The sequence below is a fragment of the Bidens hawaiensis genome, unplaced genomic scaffold (genome assembly GCF_021521415.1).
Source record: "Bidens hawaiensis isolate Kalapana, Puna unplaced genomic scaffold, B.hawaiensis_p1.1 tig00025199_1, whole genome shotgun sequence".
Classification (NCBI taxonomy): Eukaryota; Viridiplantae; Streptophyta; class Magnoliopsida; order Asterales; family Asteraceae; genus Bidens; species Bidens hawaiensis.
Genome location: NW_027494015.1, coordinates 186596 through 199322, shown reverse-complemented (window position 1 = coordinate 199322; position 12727 = coordinate 186596). Strand labels below are relative to the sequence as shown.

Sequence of the window (12727 nt, the reverse complement as noted above, 5' to 3'; positions counted from 1 at the left end):
TATATACAAGTATTAACCGAACCAATTAAACAATTAACGTTGTTAAATTTTGTAAATATTATATGATTAATAAAACTAACTTAAGTACTATCCACTATATCATGATAAGATTGATAAACTAACATAAACAAGCATCGCTTTGCAATTTATTGGCGTCGTATCATCGCGCGGCTTTATACTAGTCTACACATTAATGAATTATGCAACTACACTTAACTAGTCCATTAGGACTTCATCCTCCTTTCGTATAATAGGTCGTATGCGTATTTATAAGCGTACTAGCTTTTATCCCCCATATTACGAGGTTGTTTTTCATTATTCGTTATAATATTTATATATTTTTTTTTGGATTTTAATTTTATTTATAGTAAAGAAGATAATAATATTCTTAGGATTTGATGATAAAAAAGTTTCATATATAAATTAGATGTTATAATCCTGTTTAAAAGCCATGTGGGTTTGGTGAGACTCATAACCCGCTTATTTTTTTACTATAAAATTGTTTCTTAATTATAAATAATTATCTTTTTAATAAAAAAAATATAGGATATTAACTTTTAGTATATCCATATTTTATAGGAGTTTCATATCAAATATTTGGTGAGTTAGATTTTTAGTTTAATTTAATTGGATGTTATAATTCATTTAAGGGTTATCTGGGTTTGATGAGACCCACACCCGTGAAATCGGGTCAAATGCATAAGAAATCCCCATTTACATATAAAACTATCTGATGGCTTGAGATAATGTATAAAGCAACCAAAAAACTTTTTTCATTTATATATATTTAAGATTAAGATTTATGCCTATTGTATTGTCTAAATATATAATGCCACACAATCGTCCACTGTGGACATTCAACTTAACATCTATGTTTCCAGTAAACTTAGCCTAATTACAATAGCTAATGTCTAATGAATACAATAATCAAATTATGTATATCTTACTTCAAGTTGACATATACGTACTGAAGATAAGATATGAATCAATATATACGTACTGAAGATAAGATAAGTTTGACATATATATATATCTTACTTCATTTGCCCATAAGATCTATCATATCCTAACTTCTTCCTACTTATCTGTTAACTTCGCCGAAATATCTTTCATGAGGTATGCAAAACCTTTCTAAAACCAATAAATCAAATTTAACCTAACTTAATACTAATGACGACCCAATAATTTAGGAGGCCCTAAGCGAAATAAAAAGTTATGGACCCGTTAAAAAACTTTTTAATATAAACCACCCTACTTTTCCCGAGCTTGTTATCGACAATAATAACAAAAAATAGCAATGCGAAATTTGTTTAATGCAAAAGCTTAATAACAAGCGTAATGCATTCTGTATTATCATTATCAACTAAGTGAATAGCAAAAACAATAATGATAATAGCAAGTAAATTACCTAAATTGTATTGTGTGATACTTAAGAGAAATGTTAAATGAAAATTGAAATGAGCTAAATACCTAACAATTACAAATAACAATTTAGCAATGTATGACTTCTTGTCTGAAGGTGGGTCGGGTCGTAGGCATTATTTTATTGATTCAGTTTCATTTGTTTTTTATTTTCTACACATTTAAGATGAAGATTATTTATTGGGTCCAATTCCTATACACATATGTAACTACTAGTAGAAACCCGCACAATGCGACGGGATCTGAACATATAGCTTGGTATACAATCTAATTATGTACAAAACAAAATACGCATATGTAATTGTAACATGTTAACATTGCTATAGTAAAATACGCATGACATATCACCACAAAACACTTGTAAATCAAAATTACAAATATCCTGATTCATCTATTTCATCCATCTCAAGCATTTCAACTATCACAGGAGCTTCAAGAGCACGACCATCAAATCTATAAAATCAAATTAGAAAACCATTTAGTGAGGTCAATGACCATTAACTGTCGAAAATATAGAAGTAAAGATAATTTCAGCAATGAAATCAAAATATAACAAATGTCATGTATCTCTCTCTATTCATATAAAAATTTCAAAGTCACCAAATTTAGGGCACCATATCACTCCATGTACTTCTAAATTCCCTGTTTTTTTTTCAATCCAAAGTTTCTTAGGCTCTCAAATTGGGCTTACAAAACAAATTAGGTATACATACAAATTGTCAATACATCTGCCTAAAAAAACAGTTTTGATTAACTGCTTTTAACCGGTCCGATACTAATATTGTTTTTGCTATCAAAATTAAAACATCAATCACACATAATTCGTTTCCTATATGAACCAAATACCATTTTCGGATCAACCAAATTTGACACTTTTTTAAAGAATGTGCATGCCTATAGTTTAGGGAAAGCGGAAATACTTTATAAGAAGTAAGAACTGCCGACTTTGAAAAAGGAGGGGGGCGACTGTCCTCACAGGCCCAATCATTTAAAGTTTAAATTACCCAAATCATTCAAGCCCATTTTTATTTATAAAAAACACAAATAAAAACTGCATCTCTCTTGTTTAATAATTTATGTTGTGAATGTTCATTCATTTAAGTTTGTTTAATATTGTTTTTCTGACCATAATTAACACATTATTTGTTCATAATTTTTTTTAAGAACAGGCGAAAAGTATGTGCTGGTTAATCTAACTTGTTGGCCCGTTCTAATTGTAATAATGATGTCTCATTTTGTATACCTATTTTGATCATTTATTAATTCATATATCTTATCAGTTTGTTATATTTTATATGCAGTGTATCTTGAGTTCTGAAAATTTATTTCAAAATCTTCTATTTAACTGTTAATTTCTCACATTCAGTTCATAAATTCACTGTTTAGTGTTAAGATTTTGTTCACTGTTTGATTGATCATTATTAACACATTATTTGTTTATAAACCACTTAAAGAACACAAAAAAAGTATTTGCGGGTTAATCTAATTCACTGGCTCGTTCCTTTTCACCTACTTTTTAATAACAGGTTGACTTAAGAAATATTGAGAAAATTAATGAATAAACACATACCTTTTGAGTCACACGGTAACGGGCCAGCCTAGAAATATTCAAGATGCGGTGCATTTTTAGAAGATATCTTCTTTAAATATGGCCTTTTGTTCATTAGCATTCGTTCATCACAAATATTTTCTAAATTAGATTCAGTTAAATATAAGCCATTTAGTATGATAAATAAGAAAGCGAAAGTAAGAACCTTACCTCACAACCTCCCCAGGTTCAGATCTGATCAGAAGTATGCCCGTTGTACCAATGTATTAAGATAACCACATGAAATAGAGAATAAACAAACCATGATAACAGAAAATTATATATAAACTTGGTTTAAAAACGCCTTATTTTACGTAAGGCGCAAAAATACATGAGGCGCCCTGAGGAGACGCATTAGCCGGCGAGGCGTGAGGCGCTTGAGGCAGCGCCTCATGTGATTCAGTCCAAATTAGATTGAAAATGTAGCTGTTTGGGCCATCTGCTTAGAATAATAACGTTGGGGCTCATCTATAAAACATTACTCTACAGTATTATATATATAAATCACTCTATATTTAATTCAAACCACTATATTCAAATTTTATCTTCTCTAAATATCAAACTTCTAGACGTTTCAAGTTTATCTTCTCCTCAGTTATCACTACCATCTTTTAAATCAGTTCAAATATATTCAAATTTTATCTTCTCCAAATATCAAATTTCTAGACGTTTCAAGTTTATCTTCTCCTCAGTTATCACTACCATCTTTTAAATCAGTTCAAACTCACCTAATTATTACACATATGTTTATGACTCAAGAGGTATTTTTCTTCATTATTACTTTTTACTATACCTTTTACTTTTTACTCTAAGAATTTAAGTGTTTTGCAACTTCTAAATATGTTTTTATAATGTTTAACCTACGTATTAAGTATTCATGTTTAGTTTTACAAATATGTTTTATCTTTATGATTGATTTTCAAGTAAAATATGTCATGTATAATTAATTTTTAGTAATTTTTAAATTGAGCGCCTCACATACGTGAAGCTCTCGCTTCGCGCCTAGGCTTAGCGCTTTGGATTTTTGAACCAAAACGCCTCGCCCCGCCTAACGCTTTTTTAAACCAAGTATATAAATTTAAATATAAAATATGACATTAAGAATTAAAGGCCAACATTTTTTTATGAACACCCTAAAATTATTACTAAAATTGAGAAACAAGTAAATACATAAGCACGAACTTATTTCACCTTAGGTGGGCAGTCTTTTGTATTTTGCTCTTTTTTAACACATGAAAGCTTCTTAATGCATCCATTAGTGCATCAACTACCTTTCTGTAGCAAAGGATTGATTTACTCTGTCATTATATGTGTTTAAAAAACTCTCTTGTTTAAGTTGCTAGTTGCTACACAACCTCGAGCCTAGCTTAGGCCCGTTTAAATTTTTCTTAAAATATATAAAAATAATTAAAAATGTATATAAAGTAAATAATAACAAAAAATTAGGCCGAGCTTAATAAAAACAACTCATGGGCCAAGCTCGAGCTTCATAAAAAGAGCCCGAGCTCTACTTCTCATAAGTCAAAACGAGTGGAGCTTGAGCTCAAGCTCGGCTCATTTACACCCCTAAACATGCATACGTCCCAATTTAACCCAACACATATTAGAAGATATGGTTTCGCGTCTAGTGAAAAAAAATTGAGAAATAGAAATGTAAATTTTTAAACTAAAATATAGGGGCAATTTCCTATATAAAGACATAAATTATATCATGATAAAAAGATAGTTAACCAAATTCTAACAGATGTTAAACAACTTGTGGTTTATGTTACTTAACAGCTTAATAATAGGCCTTTCTTAGGATACCATAGAAATGATACCTTTATTACAGGATTCATAATCCTCAAAAGGCATTCAAGGCTTGTAAAAGAAACTAATTTGACTTAAAAAAAACAAATTTCTTAAACTTATGAATCTTTTTTTATAATTGAACCCTTGACTATAACTAAGAGCCATACTCTTTTGCTTTGGTTGTTCATGAAATAGATAATTAAAACTTTATCATTGTTTACCTGCCATTAGAAACTGCAATTTTACAACTAACTGGATGGTGTCGGTTCTTGTTCTCCTCCATAGCTATCCTCTCACAAGCCCTTTTAGATGATTGTGATATGCCAAATACAGATCTTTTGACTGTTTAGCTACTCTGAATTCTTCTGTTCCTAACCAAACCACCATCAACTCATTCTCTGTAGTTCAGGGATTAAAAATGCAATCATTAATAAATAATTAAGTAATAAACATAAATACTGGAAATGTTGTATTGGATATAGAGACGCACATACTTAAAAACTTAAAAAACAGTACTGAAAATCTTGCATGTGGTTCCATTGGAAAAATATTACGCAAAGAAAAACGACCCTTGAGAAGTGATAACATGTTCAAACAAAATGAATTAAGATTAAAGACTTGTTAAGGTAAAATAAAGATTATAGAAAATTACTAAATTACAACAATTGACCATTCTTTATACTATTTTCAGAAACGGTCTCTACTTTTAACATTTGCTTGGCTTAACGCCCTGGAAATAGAGTTTTTTGTTTAAAAAAACATTTTCCCATTTTGAACTCACATTTTTTTGTTCCTCGAGTTTGTATTTAAATTCTGTTTTGTCTCTAAACAAAACGTATTATTATTTTTAATTGATTATCTCTTTTAGTTGTTTAGTATATTAATATCAATGTAAAGTAACCCAAAACCGAAAATAAGAAGTAAGCCAACATACCACAGTATAACATCTTTTTTCGCGTTCAGTAGGATTTCCAAAATGTAAGGTACGAGTTATATCTGTTAGTCCAATCGAGATACTTCAAAAGGACGCCATAAAATAAAGTGGTGAATTATTTCAAAGACCCAATCACAACTTAGAATACAAAGAATAACAACGACAACAACGTCTGAGCTCACTACTCTATAATCTTTACCTATGATATTAGTCTCCTCCATAGGAGATCTAACCTGTAGATTGTAAAAACAAAATCGTTTCAAGTATTCCATAATATAATAAACTATAGAGAAATAAACCAGAAAATAGCAGACAGCTTTCTTTCAGTCACATAAAAGAAAGACGATTTTGTTGTTAATACAACAGATGCATTAACAACAGGAGAATATGACAAGCTACCCCGTCAAACTTTAACAACCAAACAAGCTACTAATTAGTTATATGCAAATCAAAATATCACAAGGTTGAACAAGAATGATTTTAAAGCAACATACTTACGTCATCTAGATGAGAGCTCACCAGAATAGGCTCAGACAATTGAAGATTAAACCTTTAATTTTCCCATTCTCTTCTTCACCTTCAAGCAAACACGAAGAAAGTAAACCAAGATCTGCGAAACAAAGACATTAGTTCGCATCTGAAATTCCAGCAGTGTGTAATCACTTAATATACACCACAAAGCCAACAAAATAAAGCCCTAAATTAGGAAAACCTGGATACTAAATCCCAATCGGATGCCCAAATCTGAAACAGGTCAACTAAAACTAAAATGAATAACTAAAAGTTAGGTGAAACCGTAACATCCCAAAATTTCAATAATAATATTTTAATATATTATATGTTTTAACGGACGAGAATTTACCCGAGTTAGTAGATTATAAATAATATTGATAGATAGATAAGTAGGATAATCAGAGGAGTTGAACATGGACTAAAAAGGAAATATGGGACTTAGGTCCATGGGCTTAAGGGAGTATAAAAACCCCTTAAACCCTAAATCTTTCCATTCTCATCCATAATATCCATCTTATTCTCCCTACACACTCAAAACACACACAAACCCTTCCTATTTACGGCCTAGAGAGAAAGAGAGAGATCCAAGACCAAATCCAAGCCGAATACCAATAGATATTGATTACACAAGCTAGATACAAGATAAAGGTTGATAAACAAGTCAAGCCGTGGCCTATTAGCCGTATAAAGGTATGTTCTTGACCTTAAAGATTACGTTTTTATGGACGGTTAGCCATGAAACTTAAACCTAGAGTAGATCGGGCCTAGATGTTCCATAAAAATGCAAACTTGATGATTAAAATGAACCTTATAGACTTATGGTAGTATACGGCTCATAGATAAACCTTAAATCTAGCCTATAACGTTTTAACTCTATAAAGGTCTAAGCTTTATGCCTAAAACGGGATAGATCTTGAAGCCGTGATAGTAATGGGTGCAATCGGGTATAAATGATGATGATAAAGGATTAAAGATCCATGATTTGAACCTTAGTACAAGTAAACTGGGCAAAATATAAACATAATATAGAAAATTAGCTGAGCTGGGTGTTTTCGGCCAAATTTGAGAATCCTTGGTCAAACCATAAGGTTCTCGGTCAAACATGCAGTCACCATGTGTTCTCGATGGCCATGTGTTCTCGGTCAGGGTTCTCGGCCGAAAACACGGGTTCTCGGCCAAGTATGAGATCTCGGTCAACATACGAGTTCTCGGTCTAACCATATGGGTTCTCGGTCACGAGTTCTCGGAGGGTTCCCAGTCTTGAGTTCTCGGCCACAGTTCTGTTGGGCCTTGGGCCTGAACCCAAATTGGGCCAGATTATGGATATTTGGATCTGATTTAAATAAGCCCAGCATAGAAAATAATTTAGAATCCTAATGGAAAATGTGTTAAGACAACTAATGAAAATAAAATTTTCCAAGCTGACCTGGCAGCTTAACCCCAGCCAGAGGCTCTACCCCTTGGACTTTGCTAGGGGCTGCCGCCCCTAGAACCCCGCTGCCAAGGGCGCTGCCCCCGGACCCCCGTTCGTTGTGGGTTATATAAAGATAGAAATACGATATGAGTAGCGATAGTTAATTGATACATGTAAATATTATACAGTTAGCCGTGCACAGCTCAAGAAAGGGATAACCATAAACGGTGAACATAACCGCATTCAGGTGAGTTTCTAGCCCCATTTCCTTGTTATGTTTTTGGGGCTGTGTGCATACTCGATGTGATAGTTAATACACTTACCTTAAATGGTAAGTGTATGCCATGTATGATTTATATGTTATTTATGTATGTGAAGGAAAGCTTGTCGGTACGTGAACGATCTTCGGATATTGCACGCATTGACAAGGGAGGTATGAATATGAAAGATGAATGCGTATGATATAAATATATATGTATATATATATTGTACAACATATTAGTATATAATAATTAAAGAAAGTATATGTATGTTACGGGTATGAAAAGACAGTATGTACGAAGGAGAAGAAGTAAGGGATCAGACCCTAATAATATCTGAGATAGAGAAGTAAAAAGGGATCAGACCCTAATAATATCTGAGATAGAAAAGAAAGGGATCAGACCCTAATAATATCTGAGATAGACAAAGGAAAGAGGGAACAGACCCTAATAATATCTGAGATAGAAAAGGAAGGGATCAGACCCTAATAATATCTGAGATAGAATGGATAGTAAATATAAAGCATGAAAGTAATAAAGTATGTACGTATGTATGGAAGTGTGAAATAAAAGTAAAGTAATTATTATGTATCTTCGGATGCATGATTGAAGGTAAGTGAATGTAGTGTATGGTGTATGATTAACTAGAACTCACTCAGCGTAGCTGACTTTTAGTATGCACGCAGGTGAGTAGGATGCGACAGCTGGCGTGAGCGGGACACATGGCAGAAGAATAAAAGCCCGACATCTGAAGATCTGTTATGTTTTATAAGTTATGTTTTGATTTTGAAAGACAAGAAGAATGTTTTAAGACATGTTTATGATTTGATACGTAATGTTTTATGAAAGTTTTTATATTCTGCGAATGTTTATTAACTCTGATGACTAGAACTATGTGAATGAGTAAATCCAACGTCCAAATGTGAGGCACAGGTAACGGGGCCTTACAGAAACTAATAAACACATATACATACCTGAAATGCAACCGAGTTGTAGAAAAAGTGCGGAAATGGAAGCTTTTAGGGTTTTGAATCAGCAATCTGAATAGGCACATATTGATACAGGTGAGATGGGCATTGTAGAGTACCCCTAATTGTTTAGTATGTAAATAATTAAATAAAAAAGACACAATCACGCACCTGAGCATCAGAGGAATAGACGAAGACAGATCGAGTTGCGGAAGTGGAGAAGCATTCATTCCAAACAGGTTTGGTGCAGTTGGAGTCGTCGGATTTGGTAGTGAGGCAGCGATTGAGATCGAGCCGGAACATGCTATGAAGAGTTGTTGTTCTTGAGGTGTTTGGCGGAGACAATGTGATTTTCAGATCTAGGATGGATATATTGAACAATGAGGAGGGTCACGGGATAGGATTTGAATTTTGAATCATGTAATTCAGCTGGTTTGTATTTGAGAGCATAAATTCATTGTACATAATGCTTAAAAGGTTGTAAACTCTTAAATTTAAGTGTTTTTGTGAAAAGACTATATTGCCCATCCTATATGCATTTTAATATAGTATAGATATATATTTAAAGAAAAAAGAATATTTGGGGGCCCTATTTTTTTGTTGGCCTTAAGCCCTTGTCTAGCCTTCTAAGACTATAAGGCTAGCCTTGAATTAGGTCAACAAAGTCAATTTTATTTTGAGCATCCATAACGGGTGGGTTTTCTAAGGTCCGAATACAGGTGGCAAGGGGCGGACTTGGATCAAGTAGATGTCACCATTGTAGAGCCAAAGTCCGGCGAACAAGTCTGGCTCTGCAAACGTGAGACATGCGAGAAGATGTGGGCCCTTAACAATTCTAAATATTCCTGATATTAAAATAGGTCAACGGAACCCATCAAAATATATTGTAACTGCCATGAAGGTTTCTGAGCTAGACGATTCAAAGAGTTTGCCTTTGTTGGCTGCCGTTTAATTTGACGGACTTGTAGGAGACTAACCAATAGAATAAGGAAACAAGGTCTTGATTTCTTGGGAGATCAATTTCTCTACACCGGCGATGGTTTGAACTAATCAAGAATCTCCGCGAGAGGCCGATGGGGTGTTCTTGGTCTTAAAGGTTTAGATCCAAATGGAAAAGGAGAAAATGTTTTGACGGTATTAGGTAAATAAATGGGAAAATTAATATATTATAAAACAAAACTATTTTTATTTGATTATTTAAATATAAATGAGTTGGTGATAATGTGTCGGTTTGTGAATGTTTGATGTGAAAGAAAATATAAGATTTTGAGAAAAGTTTAAAATTTGATGTGCCGCTGATATGACGATTTGTTGATATTTTGATATTTGTTATTTCTACTAACTATTATCAATCACTCTCCTTGCTCATATTTGCTTCTAAATTAAGTTTTTTAAAAACAAAGTAGCAATAGACTTAACAAGGTTTCAAACCATATAAAGATTACCTAAAATAGATACTCGGTTAATTTTATTTGATTTTTGCAAAACGACAAAAATCTGTTCCATCTCAAATTGTAAAGCTACTATATTTCGTATTTGCACGACACTTATGGCCGTACGTATTAGTTCTTTTCATAAACATGTAAAGAAAAGGTTGATTACCAGGTGTCTTAACATATAAATAACATCCCAAATTGTAGGGTCAAATTAACTAGGCACTTGAATATCGATCACATGCTTTTGAAATGAAGACAAAGTATACGTGAAGAACAAGCTCAAGAAAATAAGATATCAAGAATTATAACTTTACTAGGGTACTCACTCCCACAACAATTATACCTTTATCGTAAACCAAAAGCCACCTTATACTTTAATAATTCCACACCCACATAAGAATCTACTTTCTTTTTAGTTTGGCAAACTGGTTGGTTGAATTAGTCTAGCCACCTTTCTTGACCAGAACAAGCGTCGTCGTTTTTACGTTGTATATTTTTTAACGAATCTTATGTACAATATTTTACTAGCGTGGAATCATTCTCACGTTAATCATAATTTTCAATTACATAATTTGTCAGCGTGTGGACAGTTTGTACATGCAGATCACCCTGGATATAATTATAAAAACATGATCAACCGAAGATAATACAAAAACATATGCAGATCTGAGTGCAAGATACATATGAACACATCAATGAAATGCTATAAAAATATCTATATCTTTCAACAATATATGATCAATAATAGATCAAAAGAGGATGACGAACACGAACACGAACAACACCACGTACTTGGATTATTTAAAATGGTAACTTCTTATTTGTATCTCCTTTGACATGGACTTTGAACCCTAAGATGTCTTGCCTGTAAGGTAGATATGATTTCATCTTACTTCCTTTCTGTTCTCCTCGTTTATGGACGTAAAACAGTTCGTGAATCGACGGAGGTGACGCTGTCTTCGACTTTACAGCGGCTTTTGGACCTTCGACGGACTTGACTAACCCTTTTTTACACGAAGCTTGGACTCTCTTAGGGCATAAAAAGAACATGGTTTCGTTGCCAGAGCTGTTGCTCCGGCGGAGAATATCCTTTATCTTCCACCTTCTGGAATGAGAGTCTTCAGATCCAGTGGACCTGTTTTTCTTTACATGAGCGGGTCCATTGGATCTGTGTCGCCAGGACACACAGAAAGTCCTGGAAGATGTATCTTCCAGATCTTCCGCTGCTTCTGATGACGTAGAAGACATAGTGTCTTCGCTGTCACTTGGAAGCAACGCGTCCAATGGAATGACATCGTCATGATCTACCTCATCCTTCGTCACCAGATCCGTATTGAAGATCGGTAAAAGTATCCGGCCTTCAAGGGCAAGCTCTTTTGTCGAAAACTTCTCCCCAGAGAACTCCACGGAGAACTCGAAATCCTCTTCATTAATATCGGCAAACTCGAAGTCTTTGACCTCTCGGCTAACCTTGGCGGCCGCCGTAGAAGTCGTGTTATGGTTGGAGTAGCAACTGAAGCTAGGTGAAAACCCTATGTCATTGGAATATTGCATTTTTTTTTTGGTGACGGTCAAATAAGTTTGAGTTTCTTTTAACAAAAAAAAGTTAGGGTTTGTATGGTAGAAGTGGGTGTGTGGGTGTATTTATGCATGAAGTGGGTGATAGCTTCTTCGGCGGGTGAGTGTCTCCTTCTGGAATTTTAACTTGCACGCGCTTGTATATGTCACAGTTGAGGTCATGCTCATTTATTTACTTTAATGAGTTAATCTACCTCAGTACCTTGTACACACACCACCTTTAAAAGAGTCAATGGTACGTGTTCGTCGGGTGACCAACTTGGGTATATATTATTAGGTATACTGTATACATAAACTTGTTCAAACTATGGGTTGTTGGAATTAGTTTTGGCTATTTCAAATTGGTTTTATCCATTATGGAGATTTTAATTTGATTAATAGGTTTTTTCTCATCCATAAATTTAACTTAAGTCATTTATTTTTAGCAGGTCTACTATATAATATACCAACTAGTCTTAAGAAACACCAATTTTTTATTAGTAGCTACTATTTTGGTGGTTAATTTATTTTGATACGGATTTTTTATACACAATCATATTTGCTATGACTAGCTATGAAAAGTGATGTCAATATTTTTGCTTCGGATTTAGCTACAAAAGTTTGTGAAGGAAGTTTTGCTAAGAAAAGTAACTATGGTTTTTGCTACAAATTTACAATGATAGATTTTGCTATCAATTATGATACAAATTTTGTTAGATCCTATATATAAGCTAAGAAAGTGGCTACAAATTTTATAAGGTTTTTGCTACAAATGACTACTAAAACTTGATCCAAAAATTTTCATTTATTTCAATGTATATTTAAAATTCTATAGATACATACA

At 33.3% G+C, this 12727-nt stretch overlaps 1 protein-coding gene across 1 annotated transcript; it reads right to left on the bottom strand.

Moving 5' to 3' along the window:
• Positions 1-11127: 11127 nt before the first annotated feature.
• LOC143571119 (uncharacterized) lies at positions 11128-11880 on the bottom strand. Its single transcript, XM_077056625.1, has one exon. It carries the CDS (start codon positions 11878-11880, stop codon positions 11128-11130), a length of 753 nt encoding a protein of 250 aa, XP_076912740.1.
• Between the last annotated feature and the right edge of the window lie 847 nt (positions 11881-12727).

Coding starts and splice junctions, on each gene's coding strand:
- LOC143571119 (XM_077056625.1), bottom strand. CDS start 11,880: ATGCAATATTCCAATGACATAGGGTTTTCACCTAGCTTCAGTTGCTAC.